Source organism: Cariama cristata, unplaced genomic scaffold (assembly GCF_000690535.1).
Source record: "Cariama cristata isolate BGI_N322 unplaced genomic scaffold, ASM69053v1 scaffold2969, whole genome shotgun sequence".
Lineage (NCBI taxonomy): Eukaryota > Metazoa > Chordata > Aves > Cariamiformes > Cariamidae > Cariama > Cariama cristata.
Window position 1 is genome coordinate 15,769 of NW_009637226.1, and position 21,011 is coordinate 36,779.

Below are 21,011 nucleotides of genomic sequence, written 5' to 3' on the forward strand. Positions count from 1 at the left end.
TTGCTGACAAGACCCACAGCTGTATGAACCAGCATCCAGTATTACCGGCTGGAATGGCAGTGTTCCTTGCTCTCAGGTCTTGTAGGTGTTAAGTGCTGTGGCAAGCCAGCTTCCACGTGTACAGAAACAGAAACTGGGCAATTAGAAATGCTGATGCAGATCCAAGGAAATGGAGGAAGGGGGCTGTACAACAGGGTGTATCTTCCCTGTTGCATGAACTGTTACAAATGCACCATGCTGGGAGTGTTAAGGAGGGAGGCTGTTGTCTCTTCTGGGAAATATGTCCTGGTTGTTTCTTTTGGTAGATAGCGTAGTTTAAAGCGAAATAACACAGGTTTTCTTCCTTCTGTGTTGTGGGTTTTCTACTTTCTTGGTATGTGGAAGAAAATAGTGTGGATGGGACACTAAATGCTGTGAGTGAACCAGTTCTGGCACCAAAAATGAGGGGATGACAGCATGGGTTTGGCACCAACCTAGATTCAATGTAATGTAAAGCTCTCTTCTGAGCTGTGCTTAGATCATGAGTCCTGTCCTGCTGTCTGTTCGCTCTTCCTGTCCTGGCGTGGAGTGAGCTGCACCACAGCGTGCCGTGATGTCAGTTAGTGCTCAGCAGGCTTTGGGATGAGACCATTGGTGTTTGTTTTCAAGGGCAAAAGACAATGAGAAAAGACATCTGAAGATGAAAGAGAAAAGTGAGAGCTATGCAACTTCTCCCTGAAATGGCAATGACATGCAAACATTTTTTTTTCTATTCTTAGCAACAGCTACAGGCATATGTGGCCTGGGTGAATTCCCAGCTGAAGAAGCAGCCAACAATAAAGCCAGTCCAAGACCTGAGACAAGATCTCCGAGATGGAGTCATTCTTGCTTTGCTCATTGAGATTGTAGGTCAGTAATGCCATATGGCACTATTTTTCACCTTGCAGTTTTAGATTTTGTGTAGAAGAGGCTGGCCTTGGCTCTGACATCTGTCAGGCATACTGGCAGATGTTAATAACTGTGTCAGAGCTTGCCAGTGTGGGGGGAAGGAGTGACTTTAAAAGAAAACAATCAGAAAGCCAATCGTAAATGCAATTCTATTTAAGTGCTTATGTTTTAGCAGACAGTTACAACAGATGTGCTAAAACCTTTTGGGGACCATATTAACTCCCAAGAGGCTGGAATGGAGTTATGAAAGGATTTACCTTGTAGAGGAATGGTGTTAGTGTGTGGTGTTTTTGGAAGACTGACCTGCTTGCAGAGATAGTCCCTTCTTCCTGGGCTCAACTTCACTCCCAAATTCTCTACCACCTCCCCCCAAGCAGCACAGGGGACTGGGAAATGGGGGTTGTGATCAGTTCATTACACATTGTCTCTGCTGCTCCTTCTTCCTCACATTCTTCCCCTGCTCCAGCCTGGGGTCCCTCCCACGGCAGACAGTCCTGCATGGACTCCTCCAGCGTGAGTCCTACCCACAGGCTGCAGTTCTTCACGAACAGCTCCAGCGTGGGTCCTTCCCTGGGGTGCAGCCCTTCAGGCAAACTGCTCCAGTCTGGGTCCCCCATGGGGTCACAGGTCCCACCAGGAGCCTGCTCCAGCATGGAGTCTCCATGGGGTCAAAGCCTCCTTTGGGGCACATCCCAGTGCTCTGGTGTGGGGTCCTCCCCGGGCTGCAGGTGGAGATCTGCTCTACCGTGGACCTCCATGGGCTGTGGAGGGAGAGCCTGCTTCACCATGGTCTTCACCATGGGCTGCGGGGGAATCTCTGCTCCAGCACCTGGAGCACCTCCTGCTCCTCCTCTTGCAATGACCTGTGGGTCTGCAGAGTTGTTGCTCTCACACAGTCTCACTCCTTTCTCCTGGCTGCTGTTGTGCAGCATTTTTACCCCTTCTTAACTATGTTATCCCAGAGACATTCCCCCCATCGCTGATGGGCTTGGCCTTGGCCAGTGGTGGGTCCATCTTGGAGCCAGCTGGAACTGGCTCTGTTGAAAACAGGGGAAGCTTCTGGCATCTTCTCACAAGCCACTCCTGTAGCCCACCCGCTACCAAAACCTTGCAATGTAAACCCAATACAGTCTCCAACCTAGTTATTCCTGATACTGGGTACCGTATAAGCAGGACAAGAAGCCGTTCATGCCTCTTGCAGTATCCAGTCAAGAGACAAGATCAGGCCCTACACCTATAGCAATTCCTCTGACAGCACCAAGCAGTTCAGTTCTTCTCTAATAAAGTTTTTTCACTCCTTTAGCTGGTGAGAAGTTGAATGGCATTCAGGTCAACCCCACCAGCCAGCAGCAGATGAGGGAAAATGTGGAGAAGGTCTTGCAGTTTGTGGCATCAAAAAAGATTCGCATGCATCAGACATCAGCAAAAGGTATGTGCCCCTGGCAGTCACCACAGATGATTCTATCTGTTGAAGGCCTGTTTCTGTCTGTTTTGTATCAAACAAATAATGTATTGGTTTGGGGGGGGAGTTTTGTTTTTTGCCCTCCTATGGGTGGGTCAGTAACAGGTTTTGTGTTGAATGATACTGCATTCTTAACTGCTTTTGGTAGCAGCACAGTGCACAAAACCAAAAAGTGCCTTTTGTCCTGCTCCTGAGCAGTCAGAAGATCAAATAATGGTGTCATGAGGAACAACAGACTCAGAATCTTTCACTAAAAGGACATACAAACCTGCTACTGTGAAATGAGACACAGGAAAATTATTTCTGGTCCACTGGAAGCCTGTGATACTGTTTCACATGGCCTGTAAGTAGGGAGGAGACCCAGTATGCAAAATCACACATCTATGGCGGGGTTTAGTCAGATATCACAAGGATTGCTGATGTGTGTGGGTGTGTAGATATACGGGGTAGGAGACAGGCCCTGATCCTTACTGTTTGCTGACTGTACTGGGAAGGGATACAATTCTGATTCTGTGGCTCTTCAGATGAGAAAAAGGAAAAATGCTGAGACAGGCTACATGGAGTTCATAACCCTTGCTGTTAGCAGAAGAGTACAAGCTGTTGGTGAGAGGCTTAGAATTTAAACATAGAGTAATGAGTACTGTTCGCACAGTACTGCTACTGACAAATAGGAGGCTATGCTGGTTCTTTCAGTAATGTTGCAAGTTGTCTTATGAGCTCATGACTATAGAAATGATAGCAATATTGGTGAAAGTCTTACATAAGCAAAGTTATCAACCTGGATATGCAATGAAATGATGTCATGTGGTCATAGTATAGGATACAAGTATGAGACTCTGGGACACATGTTCCAGTGCTCTGGTCATAGTTCTGACATTGACTCATTCTAGGACTTCAAACGATTCACACAAACTTTTGGCTTCATGTTCTCCATGAATGATGTGGAGGTAACAGTCACTGAGACTTATTTTGGCTATTTCTAATTTTTCGGATACTGAAGTAATAACCAGCCTTCATGCCTCCAGCACTTATGATTTTTTTTTTTAGGCTGCCTCTGATATTTGGAAACCCTATTCCTGTTATCTTAATGGACTTTGAGTATCTCAGTTGACTAAATTGTTTTGAGAAATCCTAGTCTGAAAGAATGGCTGATCTTTGCAGTGATCTCGAGATCAACATATTTGAGCTAGTTTGTGTGTTGGGGGAAATGCTTGGAGTGATATTATTAAAACTGACTAGCTAACTCTTGCAAGGTGCTACAAAGAGTTTATGGTACAGGATGCTATTGCTAAAGAAATATATTGCTGTTCTCTGGTCTTTAGTATTAAAAAAAAAGTGCAAATTCCATGTTCTAATTGAAATGACTGCTAGTACAGTGGTAGTCTTCTGTAACTGCTGTACTTTTCCAGTGAGCATTCAGTAATTATCATGTGCCCTCACGTGACCCACTGGATTGTTAGTTGGAAATGGCCATAGAGGGAAGGCTCAGGTCTGTTCAACGCATTTAAACTTGCGATCTGTAGGTGGCAGTCAGTTTGCTGCTCTGTACGAAACAAGCAGAGCTAAGCATCTGTGCTGAAATGCAGTCCTTTTTGAATAGTCCTCGTTACTGGCATGGTCCCATTGGGTTTAATTATTTTCATGCTTGTTGGTCAGATACATCTCTGGTGGGACTTCATGTTAATGGCATTGTGCTTGGCTTTATTTGCATTTTGCAGATATTGTTGATGGGAACTTGAAATCTATCATGAGGTTGATCCTGGCCTTAGCTGCTCATTTCAAACCAGGCTCCGGGAGAGCAATGAATCATAGCCCTGCTGGCATGGTGGGGAAGAGCTTGTCAGCATCGTCTGCCAGTCACAGGCCTCGCTCAGCTGCTGCAGTGGTCCAAGGGGCGGTGGCTGCTCTGGCAGATGTTCGTCAAGATGTCTTGCAATCCGGCCGAGATGTTTTCCGGCACAGACAGAGGTAATGAATTTTCCCTGGTTATGTAAGGTCAGGTCATGTTAGCAGATGGACACAATTTCTTTTAAAATAGATTCCTCTTTATCCTGACAGTTCCTGGTGAAAGGTAGGTCTCCTGTTGTGCAAACAAATAAGAGACAAACTGGTGCTGTCTCACTGAAACCTAAATAGATAGTGGCCTAACAAAGAGGAGTACTGACCTCGCCTGGCTGCCTCATGATGAAGACTGCAGGTATTCCAGGTTCTTTTCAGATTTTGCAGAAAAATAGCTGCTGGATCTCTGTTACCTCACTGGAAAAGAACAGTTTATTATGGCCAAGCCAGAGGGAACTCTGCTGCCTCATTTTCCCCATTTCATGCTGAGCACAGTGCCCTTTCTTGGTGCTCTCTACTTGGAGACATTCTCATTTCAAGTGAAACAGAAGTCAGGTCTTAAATACAGATACCATTTACAGATCTGGGAGCAGTTATGCCCAGATTTGAGGCACTGAGCCTATTTTACAAGTCCATTCTGTCTCCTACATTGCTGTACATCCCAATGTTATGCTTAGTGTTATATAGGCAGGTGCAGAGTGTTGTGTGCTGTTAATCAGCTGATGCAGCCTACCATGTAAGTGGAGGAGTTCTAGTGATAATGAAGGGAGATGATCCATGTACAGAGGGAATGTGTAATTCTGAAAAGCACATTTAACACTTGCAAAAGGTGCTATGTGGATTATAATAGTAATGACATTTGAATGGATGGTGAGCCAGATGGTGATCTATCAAGGGTTTAATTTACGCAGCTGAAGGTCATTTGCCTGTATTATATTGGCTCAAGGGAGTACCCATGAAGCAGTTTGGAAATGAGGTTGAAATAGTATATTTTGTTGAAAAATGAAATGTTAAAGGTTTCTCTTCCAAAGGCTTTGGGTCAAGAGTTCTTCAGAAAAGCCCGTCCTCATGCTATTTGCAAATTCTATTCCTTTCCTTGCCTTCCCAAACTTTTGTAGTTTTCTAGTCACAGAATCAGGGATAAGCTTAAAAGTTTGAAAGTTAAAGCCTGTTTGGCTGTGTTTCCCGCACATCAAGAAGATGGGATGGAGCTCCCTGATAGAAGAATCTTCTTAATTGGCAGTTTTCTAGCTGTCCCCTCCTCTTTACCTTCCTTTTGTTAGCTTTCCTACCCTCTTTCTTGGAGACAAGAATTCCTGCTCCTATCAGGTGAGGCTTCCCTCATTCTATGATTATTATCTCCAGAAATAGCAGCATGGATGAGGAGATTGAAAACCCCTACTGGAGTGTCCGGGCACTGGTGCAGCAGTATGAAGGGCAGCAGAACATGCCATTGGAGTCCCAGTCTTCCAGGTAAGGAACTTTATTGCCAAGATGTGTCCCCTTGTGGTCCTTTGTCTGACATTCCCTAAAGTGCCCTTTCGTATCACTGTGATCTGGTTAGCTCTGATGGAAAAGAAGATTCCCAGCATATAGTCTCCTGCATGATGTGGAGAATGAAGCCTCAGGAGCCAACATGAAGCGGTAGTTTACTGCCATTTCTCCCACAGATAAAATTGATCTCATTCACGATGTGATCACATAGATAAGAGCTAGCAACTTCTGAGTTACAATTGTCTAAAACTCTGGAGTGTCCCTCAGTGGGACTAGGGGAATAGGATTAGGAAAGACACAGCTAAAGATTTTACTGGGAACCTGAATGTGCAGGTGCAGCCTTTTGAGGGAGTGTTGGCATGAGGGATGCTGAAATAGATTTTATGACCTGCTTCACAGAAAGGAAGGGGCAGAGTATCTAGGGTGCAAGGGATGAATATTTCAGAGCTGATGGAAAGGAGGTGGAGGAAAGGAACTTAAAGCAACAAACCTCATGCCCTGCAGAAAGACAGAGATGAGGGGCATGTGGATTTGAACAGCAGTTACAGGAACACACCAGTCTTTAATCCAGATATATGGTCCTGGGGGATCTGCAGCTGTGTCTTCATGGCCATTGTGCCCTCATCCATCACCTTTAACTGTCTCTAGATTTACAGTTATCTAATTTGCCCCTCCATCACCCAGACTTTCACCTTCAATCTAAAGTGCAGCATTTAATTATTTTGCTGAAAAATCTCCTGCATACTACTGCAAAGCCTGAAAGTCAGAGTTCAGTATTGTTGCCACTGGAGATGGCTTCCCCTTTGAAGTAGGACTTGGATCCTGAGAAACATGTGCTCTGTGCTCTAAACAGCCTGCAGTCTTGACTTGGGTTCTTGACTGCACAAGTTAAACAAGATCAAGCCCATACAAGTGGAGGCTTTCAAAGGAAATGGAACCTGTAGAAGACAGGATTGGTTAGAATGGCAGCATATAATACATTTCCAAGAGGAGGTGCCACAACTTGCAGCTGTGAACCTGAGCAGCATGTGCCAGTTACAACACATTACACTGGTGCCTTACAAGCTCTTCTTACTACCCTTTGCTTTGGGGCAGAAGTCAAAACTCTGCCCCCAATTTACTTGAGCATTGGAGGGGAGCGGGAAGACACATGACTGTGTTGTTTGTTTTTGTGGATATGGGAGAGACAGTGTAGCTGAAGGGGCATTTGAAGAAAAACTGTACTGCAATAGGGGAGCTGATCCAGCATGGATAGCTTCATAGTAAAGGACAGCCTTTTTCTTTTTCCCTAGAGAACAAAAAACTAGCTTGAAGACAAAGGACTATGTAACAGAACATATTAGATCTCCCTCTGGATATGATGCTTTGTTCCATTTAATCTCTTCTGGAACAGACTAAGACGGCAGAGCTGCATGGGCAGAGCTGCAGCTCTTTCTGATTCACAGTTTCCTGTCCCTAGTGAAAGCCCCAACTCTGCTTTGTTGTCTCCTTGTCCTGTCTCGGCTATTCCCTGAAAGTGCCTCAACTATTGCCCTCCGATTTGTGCAGGAGTGAGGAGGTTCATTTTGTTAGGACAGATTGCCACTGACAGTTTCTCAGCAGGCAGGATGTCTCCACAGGATTTCTCAGACCACTTCTGATGTTCCATGGTATAAAGAGGCCTCCGTGTACCTGAGGTTGCTTGGCCCAACAGAGAAAAAAATACAGTAGTCTGTACTTATCCCCAAAATTTGCTGTATATCATTGTGAGGTCGTGTTTATAAATAGACATACACATCTGGAAGAGTGTGGGAACTCCATGGGAGCCACTATTGGACCACTGCCTCCACATGATGTCAGTACAGAGTGTACTTTTGAAGCTGTCATTCCAGGGGAGATGTAAAAATTCTGGTCTTGGAAACAGGATTTCATGGCTAATGGCACAGAACTTTGGTCTTGACTCTTGAACCGTGATCTCAGTCAGGCAGTGAGTGAAACGTGCTGCTCCCTCCACTCATTCTTCAGTTTAAGGTAGCTGTAGTATTTTATGTGTACTCTTCTACCCTATAACGGATTGTCAAACAACTGCTGTTTGCTCATATGTGGCTGTATTTTGGTGGCGAGTGAAAATTTCTCTGCATGTCCTAAATCACTTTGTGTTGTGTTTTTTGTTTTTCCCCCAAGATGAGTTCTCTTACCATATGGTAATGGTGATACTATTGCTGGTAGGACATAATATGGTGAGAATATTTACATAAGTGATGAGTGAGCCACCCAAAGAAATTGCAAGCAATCTGAGCTCCAGCTCCTGGGGATGTCTTCTGCTGATACCAGGCTTCATGATGAAAACAAGATGCTTGTCTCTTTTTCATTACAGAGAGAAATGTACTTGCTTATTATGAGAACTGGCTGAGAGAAACAAGCCACTTATTTTATGAGTGAGAGCTGTGGTTATTAACTGCAGCCACCCCCCTCCATCTAATTGTGCTGCTGTTGTGTCTGTCCCACAGCAGCATCCCCTGCCTAGCATCAGCTCATTTCTGCATTAACTCTTCAGTAAGAGAGCTCACAGCCTGAATAACAGAATTCCCACAGACAAAAGCTCTAATAAGAAAAGGCAATTGAAATGATTCATGGAAAATTTGCCCAAATCAGATGGATTCCCAGGCTACTGAGCCCCTCACCAATCCATCTCCCTTTCCCCTCCCCTTCCATCACCCTTCCCTCCCCCACTCTGAGCCAGGCATCTCAGAGAAAAGGCTCTGCCTTGCACAGCCTGTGTGACAGCAGGAGGGAGAGGGAGCTGGAGACAGCGAGGAAGAGGAAGCCGTGCATAGGGCTGGGAAGTGCTGCAAGCTGTCTTCCGAGACTGCATCCAAACCTAGAAGAACAAGGAACCTACTGCTTGCAGGAGCACCTTCTCTTGGCTGTTCATTGGTGTCTGCAGCAGGTGCTTGGAGTCTAAAGAGGGCAGAATGGGATAAGAAACACCACTGGCAATCCAGATTGCAGTCCTTGTGATGAAAACAACTGGGTGTGCAGCTGACCAAAATGCAGCAGCAAGAGACAAATAACCCGAGAGGAAAACCAGCAAAAGAAACCCTGGCTGCAGAAATCACTGACTCTGGAATCAACTATGTGTGTGTGGGCTGCTGATCTGTCATCGGGTGGTTTCTTACAAAGACCCTGAGGATTATTATTTTTAAAATTCTGCTGTGAATCTTTCAGCTAACGTGAAGTGGTCTGGCTTGCAAATATTTCTCCAGTAGTTTGACAGGAGCTTGCATCTTCTGCACTGAATTCTGAGCATGTGAAGGGACAAGGCACGTCTGTAGCCAGAATCCTGAGGCTGCCTGGGAAACGGATTCTGTGAGGCGAAAGGTTAAAGTGGGATCATGGGAGGGAAGCAGGTCAAATGGTGAGCAATTGTTGCCATTGTCATTTGAAACAGCAGGGATGGGGTGTTTATTAAGATTTTGAGAGTTCAGACTTATCAGTGAGGCAGTTGCCCTAAAGCCTTGACTGTGAAGGCTCTGGCAACTCTGGGACTCGATGAAGAAAGGACACAAGTTAAACAAACTGGTAAAAGGAATAAAGTAGAACAGTTTGCATCATAAATCTGTCTTAAATAGCTTTAATTTCCCAGCACTTATTTTTGCTTGCTTTAATCGCGAATTGTTATGTACTTTAGAGAACAAGTTACATCCGTGGATATTATGTACTCTAATGGGTTTGGCGACTGATGCAAAAACCGTAGAAATATTTCCAGCGTTAACTTGACAGCATAATGTATGAAGCAACCTGACCTGTGCTACTGTTTCATCTGAGTGCATCTCAGTGGCTCTTTCACTGTTTGGCATTGTTTGAGAGGTTGTCACTGATGCCATGTGAACCCACTGGCCTTTTAAAATAGGGGAACTGCCTGGAAAGGAGGCTGTGGACGTAGGAATGCCTAAGCAGTTGCCTGTAAAACTGTCTATGTTGTGGAGACCTGTAGTGACCAGTTAATCCCACCCCTCTGCCCCAGCTGTGTTTCTCTGTATTTGCTTTGGGCTGTGGATCCAATGCTGAGAGGAGCAGACTTTGGAAGAGGGAAATGTTATTTCCAGGCTTGTATCCCTTGGTTTTTTGCCCTGCTTGTTCTTCTTTCCAGTTCCCTGCTCTTGCCCATCCCTCAGTTTCACCACCTTCTCGCCCAACAGTCGCTAATATTGTTTTTCTAGGACAGCTCTCATTCTTTGATCTTTTGCATGGATGAGAACCTGCACTGCACTTCTCAGTGGCCTTTTCAGGATGATGGCCCATTCAGAGTATCAGATGAGAATATGTGGGGGGAACATCAAGATCTTTTCCTAGAAGGAAGTAAAATCACTCTCAGTTACTCGACATGTTAGATCAGCTGGGCTTCCTGTTTGTACCTGTGCTGTTTGAAAGTTTCATCCTTTTCTCTGACCCTTAGTGTATAATGGAAACCCAATAGTACTCTCTGGGCTCCCAAACAATTATTTTAATTTTATGCTGTGCACCCATTCAGAGAGAAGCAGGAGCAGGGGGCTGGTTACAAATGTTGTATACAAAATGTGCCTAATCAGGGAATGCTGTCATGGAGTTAGCCTTTCTGAAGGTAAATCCTTGGGCAAAGTCAGGTGGCCTGGACCCCTTTAACAATCATGCACACCCTGTTTAGGCAGGAAAGAACAGGTACTGTAGCTGTTAGAGATCACCATTAGAAGATGGTTGTTCTTTCACTTAGTAAGTTGCATTCATCTTTTCCTTTAACATGGTGAAAGTCCATTTAGTCTGGACCATTAAAACTAGACTGCTTGAAGGTATGTAATATAAATGAGAAGTAGGCCAGCACTGGCTCTGGGAATGGACCGGACGGAGCTGCTAGCAAGTCATTTCCATCTCTGTTGCAAGGCTTTTCTGATTCTGTGAGAGCTGTGGAATATGTAGCAGCAGTGTTGGGAAGATGCAGAAGGCAAGCTGTCGATGCCTTTTATTTTTCTTAAACCTATTATATTATTTCCACACTGTTTTCTTTTTGTTCTCTGTCCTTTGTTTCTGTGGTGGGGAGAATGAAAAATTAACTCCTTCTCACACTTCCAAGGATTAGTTCCTGTAACTTTAGAGGTACATTGAATGGGTCACTGATCTTCAGCCACCTTTTGATGTTGTCTAGGTGATGCATTTAGGAAGAATTTCTGAAAAAAGATTGCTTGAACCTCACAGTCAGCTGGGATGGCTCCAGTGAAAATATGTGGGTACTTTCAAGAAGTTTTAACCTAAGAACATGAGTGAGTGGTATCTAACTTTCAATAATATTTTGTCCTTGAAATTTCAAGCTAGTGAAGTGGTACTCCTGAAAGCCAGAGCAAGAGATGAAGCAAGACAGGGTGGCTTTTTGCTTCAGCTTGCAGTATTAACATACAGCTTGCAGTAACTGTTTCTGAGCAGACCTTCAGCAGAGTGTGGTCTTATCCCTGTGTGAGCATAAGTGAATTCTGTGATGGCAGTCTCAAACTTGCATTCTGTTAAGTGAAATGAAGAGACACGTTTTGCTACTTATTAGTTAGCCTGCTATGCCACTGATGTAGAGTGATGGAAAAGTTACATGCCCAGTTTGGTTTGTTAATGGCTTCTCTAGTATGCAGAAAATTCTTAGTTTCGACAAGCCTGTCTGCATATTCACTTTTATCTTAGATGAGGATAATTTTGATCAGCACTGGAAGCACCTGTTTCTCCTTTCCTCTGCAGTCTTGCATCGCCCAGTCCTATCCATAGTGTGAAGAGTGAATCCACTGTAGCCCCATCAGAGGAGAAGGAAAGACTTGTGATCATCCATACTGAAGAAACAAAAAATAAAACAGGTACCTTGCAGATAACGCTTTACAGCTCACACTTTCATTGGAATTTGTATCATAAATGTGCTGAAAAGTTCCCCAGTGACTGAAATGAATGTAGAGAATGTGGTGCTGAGTATCTGTTCACATAAAACTAAATCCCAAAACTTAACACTACAATAATGCCATAATATGGCAATGTCTGTGAGGCTTGCAAAGTAATGCTTGGAAGATAAAAAGCTCTGGAGAAGGATTTAAGGGTCATATATAATTTTCACTGTAGGGTGAATGCTTTCATCAGAGCCTCATTGGAAAAAAAAAAAATATTTTAAATTCCCTTAAAGAAAGAGTCAATGTGAGCTTGTCAAGCCCATGATGCATAACCTGACTTTTTGTAAGGGTCTCTGTTTACAGCACATCTGTACATAGGTCGAGTGTCTCTTTGCAAGGAATTGAACAGTTGTAGTATTGTTGTGGTATTTGCATTTGAGAAGTCATTGCTGTATTGCCACAAATGCCCTGTGATATAGTGAGTTTGCGCTTTAAATTTTCATGCAGATTGAAGGACAAAGAAGTTCCTGAAGTGATTTTTTTTGTTTCTTTTCCTTCTCAGGAATGCAGCCTAATAATAACTCTTTTTGGTTAGCATCCGTCCCAAGAGCAAATGACAAAGAAGCTCTCAAGAAATGCTTTGCTGTCTCAGCCAGTGCAGTCCTGCTTCAGTGCTCCTTCAAAAGTATTTGACAGACTATCTCAGCAGCTGAAGTAGCTGGCAGGCTGTGCCTCTTCCTTAAATTCTTAGCAGTACTGTGTCTACTTGCGGTCCATATAGTAGGATATTGCAGCTGCATGTCTACAGATGCACAGCAGCTTGAAATTGGCCAATTTCACTTTTGGTCAACTGGCTAACAAGCACTGCTATGATTATTCCTCATCAAACCTCATCCCTTCTTAGGGAAGAAAGAAAAGAAATCTATATTCCTGGACCAGCCAGTGGATGATAGTTACCCAGTGATACAGCTTGTGCTGTGGGAATCAGAAAAGGCATGCAAGGCTATTAAACTTGCTGTTAAGAGAAGTCTCTTTCGGAATTAGGTGTGTTCTCCACCTTGAGAAAGCCATGTTATTTGACGAGTAGAAATACTGTTTAATGTTGCCTTCAGTGGGTCCCTGGTGCACCCCCTAACACTAAGACATGCTCTTCAAATCCCACAGCTGGTTTTCCCCCCTTAGGTATTTTCTACCGCACACGATGCAGTGTGTTGTCCCCTGTGATGTGCTTTGAAATCTCCAGTACTGAGGAATCAGATGTAGCAAAGTTAACGAAGAGGAAGGATGCTTATCTTTGAGATATATATGTATGTAGGAAAGCTTCCTTTGCATAAAGAATGAGGCTTAAGTCCTTGAGATTAGACAAGATGTCACAGCTGTAGCAACTGCCTTGATACAGGCTAGAAGACATGCTAGTTTGTTAGTGATACGAGTGTGGACAGCAGGCAGTTATTGTATGGTGCAAGTCTCTTCTGGACTCCTCTGTCTGTCATGACCACATGCAGCTGCTTTCTCTTCCAGAAGAGACAGAATCTCCTTTCCAGCCCGAGTGGCAAGAAGGGAACCCTGGGGCATATTTGGAGAATTCATGGGAGGAACAGCTTTTGCAACAACAGGACCATTTGGAAAAGGAAATGGAGGAAGCGAAGAAGATGATTTCAGGTTTGCAGGTAACGGATTTTCTTCTCAGCCAGTGTTCCCTTCCACATGCATTTATCTTCCCACCAGCTGTAGCTGGCAGACAAGTTATCTTGCAGCTGAGACACTAGCCTGGAACTTTAGAGAGTTGAATAAGAGTCCTGGTCCAGTGAGGTCTCCTGGTGTGTTTGTGCAAGAAGTCAGATGGTCTCTTGGGTCACCTTGGTTAAACGGGGACAGTGGCTCTTCCCTGTGTCTCACTCTGGGATGAGTCCCTTCAGGGAAGAATTCCTCATCAATGAGGGAGTATTTCTGATAGTGTGGATAGTGTGTATTGGGGTATATTGGCTGCAGCCAGCAGAGACCTTATCCAGCATCAGAATGCTACTGATTAAGCACTCTGACATCTTTCTTTCTTGCAATGTTTAGGCTCTATTTGCTCCTGCAATTGTGATTTGGTGCTGGGCACCTTTTCCAGAATGGAGAATGACAAAGCTGTCCTTTCCAATGTCCCGGATGCAATTTAGAAGACAGCTGGATCCAGCCACAGTCTTGCTTGGGGCAGGATATGCCTGTCTCCCATCATTGGAATGGTCTCCCCAGGGAGGTGGTGGAGTCATCCCTGGAGGCGTTCAAAAAACATTTAGATGTGGTGCTTCAAGACATAGTTTAGTGGGTTTGGTGGGCATGGTGGCATTGGGTATACGGTTGGACTTGATGATCTTTGAGGTCTCTTCCAACCATAATGATTCTATGATTGTGTAGCGTGCTTAACCAAGAAAGCCCAGGAAAGGCGGAAAGGGCTGCAACTTCCCCAGCCCCAGTATATTTATCAGGGTTTCAGACAAAGGATTTTAACACCAGTCTGTTAAGAGAAGGGTGTGGAGAGAGAGAGGGGAAGATTATATTGCTATGAAGACTGAAGATCAGTGATATTCACTAATAGTAATTAAAGTGGACTGTGAGAGGGGGCAAAGGGCACACTGAATGCAGGTGAGAACGGAACCACTGTAGAGAATCTAAAACAGCCTATGTTTAGAAGGTGATTATGTCTGTATTGTCTTTTGGTTGGAGTCTAGATCCTAGCTGGGTTCATTGGCTTGGTCCCCTGTCCTGTGAGGCTATGCTAACTCCTGTATGAGCTGCCACTGTGCAAAGCACATATGTTACTCTGCAAAATGTTAAAGACGCAGCAGTGTTTTCTCACGTGCTGGGGCTAGGACTCCACTTCTTTACCAGGGCACTTAACAGCCTGTAGGTTTTGTTAGCAGCCTGAGAGAATAGAGCAGTCTTTCTGTGATTTGTGATCAGAAGTAATGCAGAGAGACAAGGAATGTCAGGAAATCAATCAAGACTCACAGAGCGGATCAGAGGTCACACAGGCTTGCATCAGTCTTTCAGTGAGCTAGGCTGAACTATAATATTTGGCACATTCTCTATACAACTATTTATTTGCAGGACCTTTTCCTTGCTGCCCTCTCCCAGTACCTCCCTGACCAAATGACCCTCAGCCCAATGTATTTGGCTCTACATGGGGGGTAGAGCCCCTGATCCATATGGTAAAGACTCTGAACTCTCTCAGGAATATTCCTTTCTGTTTGTGCTGGGAACCATACTGGCTTTGAATTGTAAATATTTATGTGCCAGTAAACAAAGTAGAGATTGTGTGAGAAGCATAGGCAGCCAGGGAGGAGGGTGGGGTCTGGGTGGATGGGCACTTTCCCTGTGGACAATGGATAGGAAACAAAAGACTAAAAAAAAAAACAAAAAAAAAAACAAAACAAAACAAAAAAAAAAAACACAAAACAAAAAAAACCCAAAAAAACCACACAACAAAAACCCACACCACCAAAAAAAAAAAAAAACAAACAAAAAAAACTACCCAAACAAAAAAACACACCCCAAACCCCTAACAAACAAAAAACCTCCAAACAACCCCAAAACAAACAAACAAAAAACCACCAAACCAAAACACCCTCCAAAATATCAAACAAACAAAAAACCAACACCTAAACCAAACCCCAACAACAAAAAAAAACACCACACAAAAACCAAACCAACCACCACCACACCCTGAAAAAACCCAAACCAAAACAAACCCTGCTTGGTTCACTGGTGAAATCTGCTTGCATTATGAGCCCACTGGGAGCAGGGAGAGGCAGCACTGGAGGGACTGGCATGTCCTGTTCCTCTGACCCTGGCCCCATGTTTCAGGAGTGAGGGTAAGCAGCTGTCATTGCTGCCCTGTCATCCTCTGGGAGTAGGAAGAGGCAGCTGATGTTACTAGCCAAGAAATTGGAATCAATTAATTGATTTTGGTCCCCCTCTTGCTCAATATTTAAGAGCCTCCAGTTCATGAGTCTGACTGAAATATTAGGGACCTGATGTACGTATACCTCATAAGGTGCTAAAACTGTGGCAGCTTTTTATGTTCCTGTGTGATTCCTGCTTGAGTGTCCTGCTGGGAAGACTTTGGGATGCACTCAGAGAACAGTTTTCCAAAAAGCTTTTGCATTAACTGAATACAGATTGCTATTTGCTATTTGGCAGCAGTTGCAGCTCTTTGGTGGAAGATTCTATCAGCAGGCAGAACCTGATCTGTCATCCTTGAAGTCTTTTGGGGCTGAACTGGAGTACTACTGGAAATGGGATAGTTTGGTTTTAGCCATGGAGTTCAAACAGAAATAAACTAGAAAGCTAACTGAAAGAAAGAGGCATGACTGTTTCCAATGTGTCCAGTTGTATGCAACATCCTGGCACGTACCAAGTGCCCTGGGTCCTGGAAGTTAGAGACAGAAAGGTCAGTGTAAGAAAACCAGTATGGTATACCCTGCTGGAGATCTGGCCTGGTCCTACTTGTCATATCGTGCACACTTTTCTCTCCTTCAGGCTGGATTTGGTCTACTGTGAGAAATTCTGGCATTGTTCTGCAGGTGTCTGGGCTACCTTGGAGCTGCTGAAGGAGTTAATACCGTGCTTCTATTAGCTTTCCTCAAGCACAGGGCGTAGCTTAAGATTTGTACTGTCTGCATGGGTGAGGGATCTTCCTGCACTTGGACAACAGCTCTGAACGTGTCTCAGTCTTGTTTAGTGTAGAACAGAATTAGGCTTCCCTGAACATCCTGTTTCTAAAGTCTTTTGTAGATCTATGTTAGCATAATGGCTTCTTTCAGCAGGGGACACCTCAGTCTCATTCCAGAAGAGAAGTCTTACAATGTAAACCCGGTTCAGTCTCTGCTTTAGACTTCAATTCTGTTATTGTAGTGAAGGCTACCCTTAGACTGAAGCCTGAGACAGACTTAACTCCCTGAAAATCTGAGGAGTTGTCCTTGTTTGGTGTCTTTCTGTGGAGAAGAGTATTGGCTGACAGATATCTCTGAGAGAGCTTTTTCAGGGGATAAATCTTCTTGTTCATTCCTGAAAAGTTCTACTCATTTTTGAGGGGAATAAGTCAGCAGAAATGGAAAATGAAACTGTTTAAAGGCGGCTGATATGAACGTCTGTTAGTCAGAGCTGCAGCTAGCCTGTTTTCCTTTGAAACCTCTGAAGAGGAGATTTTTTCCCTTCATCTTCCCAGGCTTTGTTGCTCAATGGGTCTTTACCTGAGGATGAGCAGGAAGGGTCCTTTGAACTTTGTGAACGTGGAGCCTGCCCTGAAGAGCAGCTGGTGAGCACATTGCTGTACCTACATTTCTCTGATCAAGCTGCCCTTTGCACTGTTCTGCCACAGGCAGGTATCTTGCACAATAATAACCATAGTATTTTACATTCAGATCATAATCCGAAGTCGCCTGGACCAGAGTGTGGAAGAAAATCAAGACCTAAAGGTTAGAGGGGGGCAGAGGAAAGGGGAAGAGAGGTTTTGGGTCAAGAGATCTTTGCAGGCTCTGTCCTACCTGATTTGGGGGGGCGGGGGGAAATAGGGCAGGGACAGGGGTTGGACAACACACCAAATTACATGAGAGAGATATTGTGTTAGGGCTCCAGCTCTGTTTGATATTCTGTTGTGTGGGAACTCCATCCCTCCAGGAGCATAGATATCTGTTTCCCTGAGACCATAATTCATTGACCTGGAGAGCCCTCACAATACTTGGCTGGGAAGTGTTTATTTTATCTATATTAACAATTAATAAAAGTTTGTGGGATAGCACCAGAAAAATATGTGCTACCTCCCTGCTTTCCCTCAAGCCAATGCTGGTTAAGTCAGTTGCTGATAAAAGAAATATCTAAGTGTTACTGGAATTTAAATGAGCCCTGAAATAGGTTTTTCCTGCATGCTCTTGAAGCTGGAGAGATTCAGGTTGTACTAGCTTCTCAAAACTTTATCCAGGACAGCTGTTAAGTTTCTAGCTGTGTCTGAATATAAACAATCTTTCAAGTAGGAAGTAAATGCAGCTAAGATCCTGCCCTGTCAAGCCTGTCTTAGTTCAGCTTTCTGCTGATGCTGGCTCTGGGACCAGTTCTGATGCTGGGAGAGAAGTATTTGGCATTGCCCTGAAGGACAGATTTGGGGGACTAGGCAATCTTTTTCTCTCTTGGCTTTAATAGCAGGGGCCTAGGGAGCTGCTCAACTGTGTTGTCATGTTTGTAACTCATTAAAATAGCTCAGGTCCTGACATGCTCTTTGATCTGTGGAAAAGGGTGGGATGTGCTTTCTTCTGAAGCCTGTGTCTGGGGACATAGAACACTGGCTTTGGTTGATTATGAAGGGGTGACAAGATACCGTTTAATCACATTGTGTCACATTTACAGAAGGAGCTACTGAAATACAAACAAGAAGCTAGAAACCTACAGGGAATAAAGGTGAGGAAAGGGGCACTTCATCAAATAGAAACAGTAAAGCTTTAGAGTCTGCTGCAGCCCATGAGTAGGAGGAATCTCAGATTGTGGAGGAAGTTGTATTAGGGGACTTAGAAGTGTGGGATCCTATGGTCTCTTTAAGGCTCTGGGGGAAGACTGCAGTTAAGGCAGGCACAAGGATTTAGGTCTCCTGTGTTCTGTTTCTGTCAGTAGGATTGTGGTCTGTTTCCCCTAAACCAAACATGAGGCATAGGATGCCTGCTTGGTTCTCATGGCTCTTCCTTGCCACCTCCCCCCTCTCTTGGGGTATGCACAGTAGGATTGGCCCAGTGAACTCATTCTTGACAGCAGAAGAAAAAGAGCACGGGGGGTATCCTTGTCCTCTTCAGCTGCAGCATTTTTCACAGCTTTGGCTCCTGTTCGCTCAGTTTCTCCCTCTGGAGTTCTGAACGCTAATCTACTTCTGAGCAGAGGTATTTTTAGAGCTGCCTGTCAGGCTCCCGTGAAGGAAGCAAACAGCAGTAGCTGTCCAAGGTAGAGCTCTCGGCTTCTGCGTAACACTGAGTGAAAGGTGCAGAATTAGTCCTGACTTTGGCCTCTTCAGAGAGGATTTCATTGCACAACTAGGTCACACTGAGAGCTTAAGTTGCCTTGGCTGATGTCGGCCTCTTTCTGCCCTCTGGATGCTGCAGATGAGTGGCTGGAGACACTAGCTGTAGGCCACTGAAAAGAGGCTCCAAAACTGCTGTTTTCTTCCATAAGAGCAAATTGTCAGGCCACTTCTGGAGCAGGAAGTTCAGGCAGAAGCACAGAAATCCCTCTGTCCCAGGTGGCTAGAATGTTGGCAGGGAAATCACTTTTGGGTAAAAGAAAGGCAGAAGGGCTGAGAGCCCACTGGGCAGGTGTCTATGTACCTCCTGCTCTATTGGGCCCTTGGCAACACTTCAGCCCTCTGAGTGGCCCCACTGTGTTATGACCACTGATCTAGGTCCCTCGCTTCCCAGGGAAGGGTCTCTGCCTCTGTCTTGCACCTTCCTTACAGATAACATCTTTTCCTAGGATGCTTTACAGCAAAGGCTGATTCAACAGGATGCTTCAGTTCTTCAGCTAAAGCAGGAACTGCTGAGAGCAAACATGGACAAGGAGGAATTGCACAACCAGAATGTGAGTCACCATGCTGCTGAAGGCTAGATTATTTTAGGAGGTTGGTAGCCCTGAGGGCTCCAGCAAACACAGGGTGGAGTTAGCGGTTGCAGCACAGTTCTTGGGGTCGTGGGATAGTGAACCACCAAAGGTCTCTGCATAGTAAAAACTGCAGACAGTCTACTAGCCGGCTGTGAGACTCGCTGGAGTTTCCTGTTCTTCACTTCCACTTCCTGTCCTCCAAGACCTTCAGCTGAAACAGGGACAAGCTTCCCATGATGTTTTCAGCACAGTTGCATTCCTCCTTCCTCATTGCACTCCCTGCGTTAGCAAGTGGCACTTTGACAGATGGAGCTGCCATGTACATAGTCTCTCTGGAGAGAGAAGGGAAAGGAAAGAACTGTCCGGTCCAAAAGGTTGCCATCATTAGACATCATCTCCCTTGAACTCTGTAGATGTTTGGTCTCAGATCACCCCTTAGCACAAAGGGCAAAGAGGTGGTCACTAACTCTCTAGGAATACCTACCTCATACCTATGTGTTACTTCTGCAGGTTGACCTTCAGAGGAAGGTTGAAGAGAGAAACCGGCTACTGGCAGAATACAAAGTAATGGAACCTCTCTTCACTGGAGGCTTTGCTGGGGGACAGCATCTGGTGGTTCTTCATTTTTGTGAATGTGACTGCTGTCTCCCTAGCACTCAGTCACCTCTGGAAGTGGCGCTGTGGGTAGTGAAGAAGTTGCAATAGCCATGGATGTTTGTAATGAGATGGAGGGATTAGATGTTCTTTGTTCTGCCCACAGCTTTTTATAGTAGATCTGTTATTGTCATGTTTTTTTCTGTGGTGGCTTGTTGGGTATCTAACACTGGTGCAGAAGCCTGTCAGGTTAGGTTGGGTCACCTGATTGTCCACTGATATCTCAGGAATCTGTTTTCTCTGGGACAGTTGTCTGGCCTCAGTAGTGGATCTTTGCTGGGCAAGGGGACTCCAGGTAACAACAGCCTGACCAATCTTTTCAAAAAAAGCTTTGACACTCAGTTCTAGCATCTAGCTAGAAGTACACACATTGTGTAAGTCAGCCTGTAGAGGAACCTGATCCTGGCAGACGACATAACCTTCCCTGCCATGGGAAGATGATTGTGAGCCTTACTGTCCTGTTGATTCTCTTGATTGCTGTGTTGCAGAAAGAACTGTGCCAGAAGGATCGGCATTTACAGCAGCATCAGACCAAACTGGATGAAATGCTTAGACAGCTTTCTGAGGCCAGCTACCAACAGGTATGGAACAGGTGGGCTGCACTAATGCCCTGGGAGCTGGTGCTTACTTTGGTGGCTCAGTTTGTGCTGGCTCTTCTACTCCCCTCACAGGTGGATTTGGAGCGGGAGCTGGAGCACAAAGAGGCCCTGCTAGCTCACTGCATGAAGAGAGAAGCTGAAGAGGTATAGGAAGCCTTGGTCTACACATCAGACTGTTGGAGTGATGATTCTGTCCGCACCCTCTAGCTGTGTATCTCTAGAAATCATCCACTTCATCCCAGAGAGGCCTGGCTCTGCAATCTCATTGTCAGTGCCCTAACCAAGGCAGCCAGACTCCACGAAGCATCCAATTTACAAAACCTCTCGGCAGTGAGCACTCTGGCTTAGTCCCTTGTGTCAAAATCCCAAGGGATGAAACAGTGAGGGGAGCACAAGAGTAAGCGGAAGCCAAAGACTCGTGGCTTGTAGCTTCAGCTCTGACACTGGCCAATGGTTAGACCAGGGCTTAGCTTCTTACCTTCTCTTTTTTCTGTTGACCCTGGTATTGAGTGCTTGGAATTGTCTTGGTGGAAAGAGCGG

General features: G+C 44.9%; 1 protein-coding gene across 2 annotated transcripts in view; it reads left to right on the forward strand.

Moving 5' to 3' along the window:
- The window catches only part of DIXDC1 (DIX domain containing 1), a 38,292-nt gene that overhangs the window by 12,533 nt on the left and 4,748 nt on the right, over positions 1-21,011 (forward strand). Inside the window, exons 2-14 of one of the 2 annotated variants that reach the window (XM_009708201.1) lie at positions 759-888; positions 2,231-2,356; positions 4,108-4,357; positions 5,594-5,701; positions 11,459-11,571; positions 13,117-13,265; positions 16,811-16,900; positions 17,007-17,060; positions 17,986-18,036; positions 19,093-19,197; positions 19,729-19,782; positions 20,361-20,453; positions 20,544-20,615. In XM_009708201.1, the coding sequence (XP_009706503.1) occupies positions 759-888; positions 2,231-2,356; positions 4,108-4,357; positions 5,594-5,701; positions 11,459-11,571; positions 13,117-13,265; positions 16,811-16,900; positions 17,007-17,060; positions 17,986-18,036; positions 19,093-19,197; positions 19,729-19,782; positions 20,361-20,453; positions 20,544-20,615 (1,395 nt within the window). Of the gene's footprint in view, positions 1-758; positions 889-2,230; positions 2,357-4,107; positions 4,358-5,593; positions 5,702-9,096; positions 9,120-11,458; positions 11,572-13,116; positions 13,266-16,810; positions 16,901-17,006; positions 17,061-17,985; positions 18,037-19,092; positions 19,198-19,728; positions 19,783-20,360; positions 20,454-20,543; positions 20,616-21,011 lie in introns of those variants that run through there. The other variant, XM_009708203.1, reaches the window with a different exon arrangement.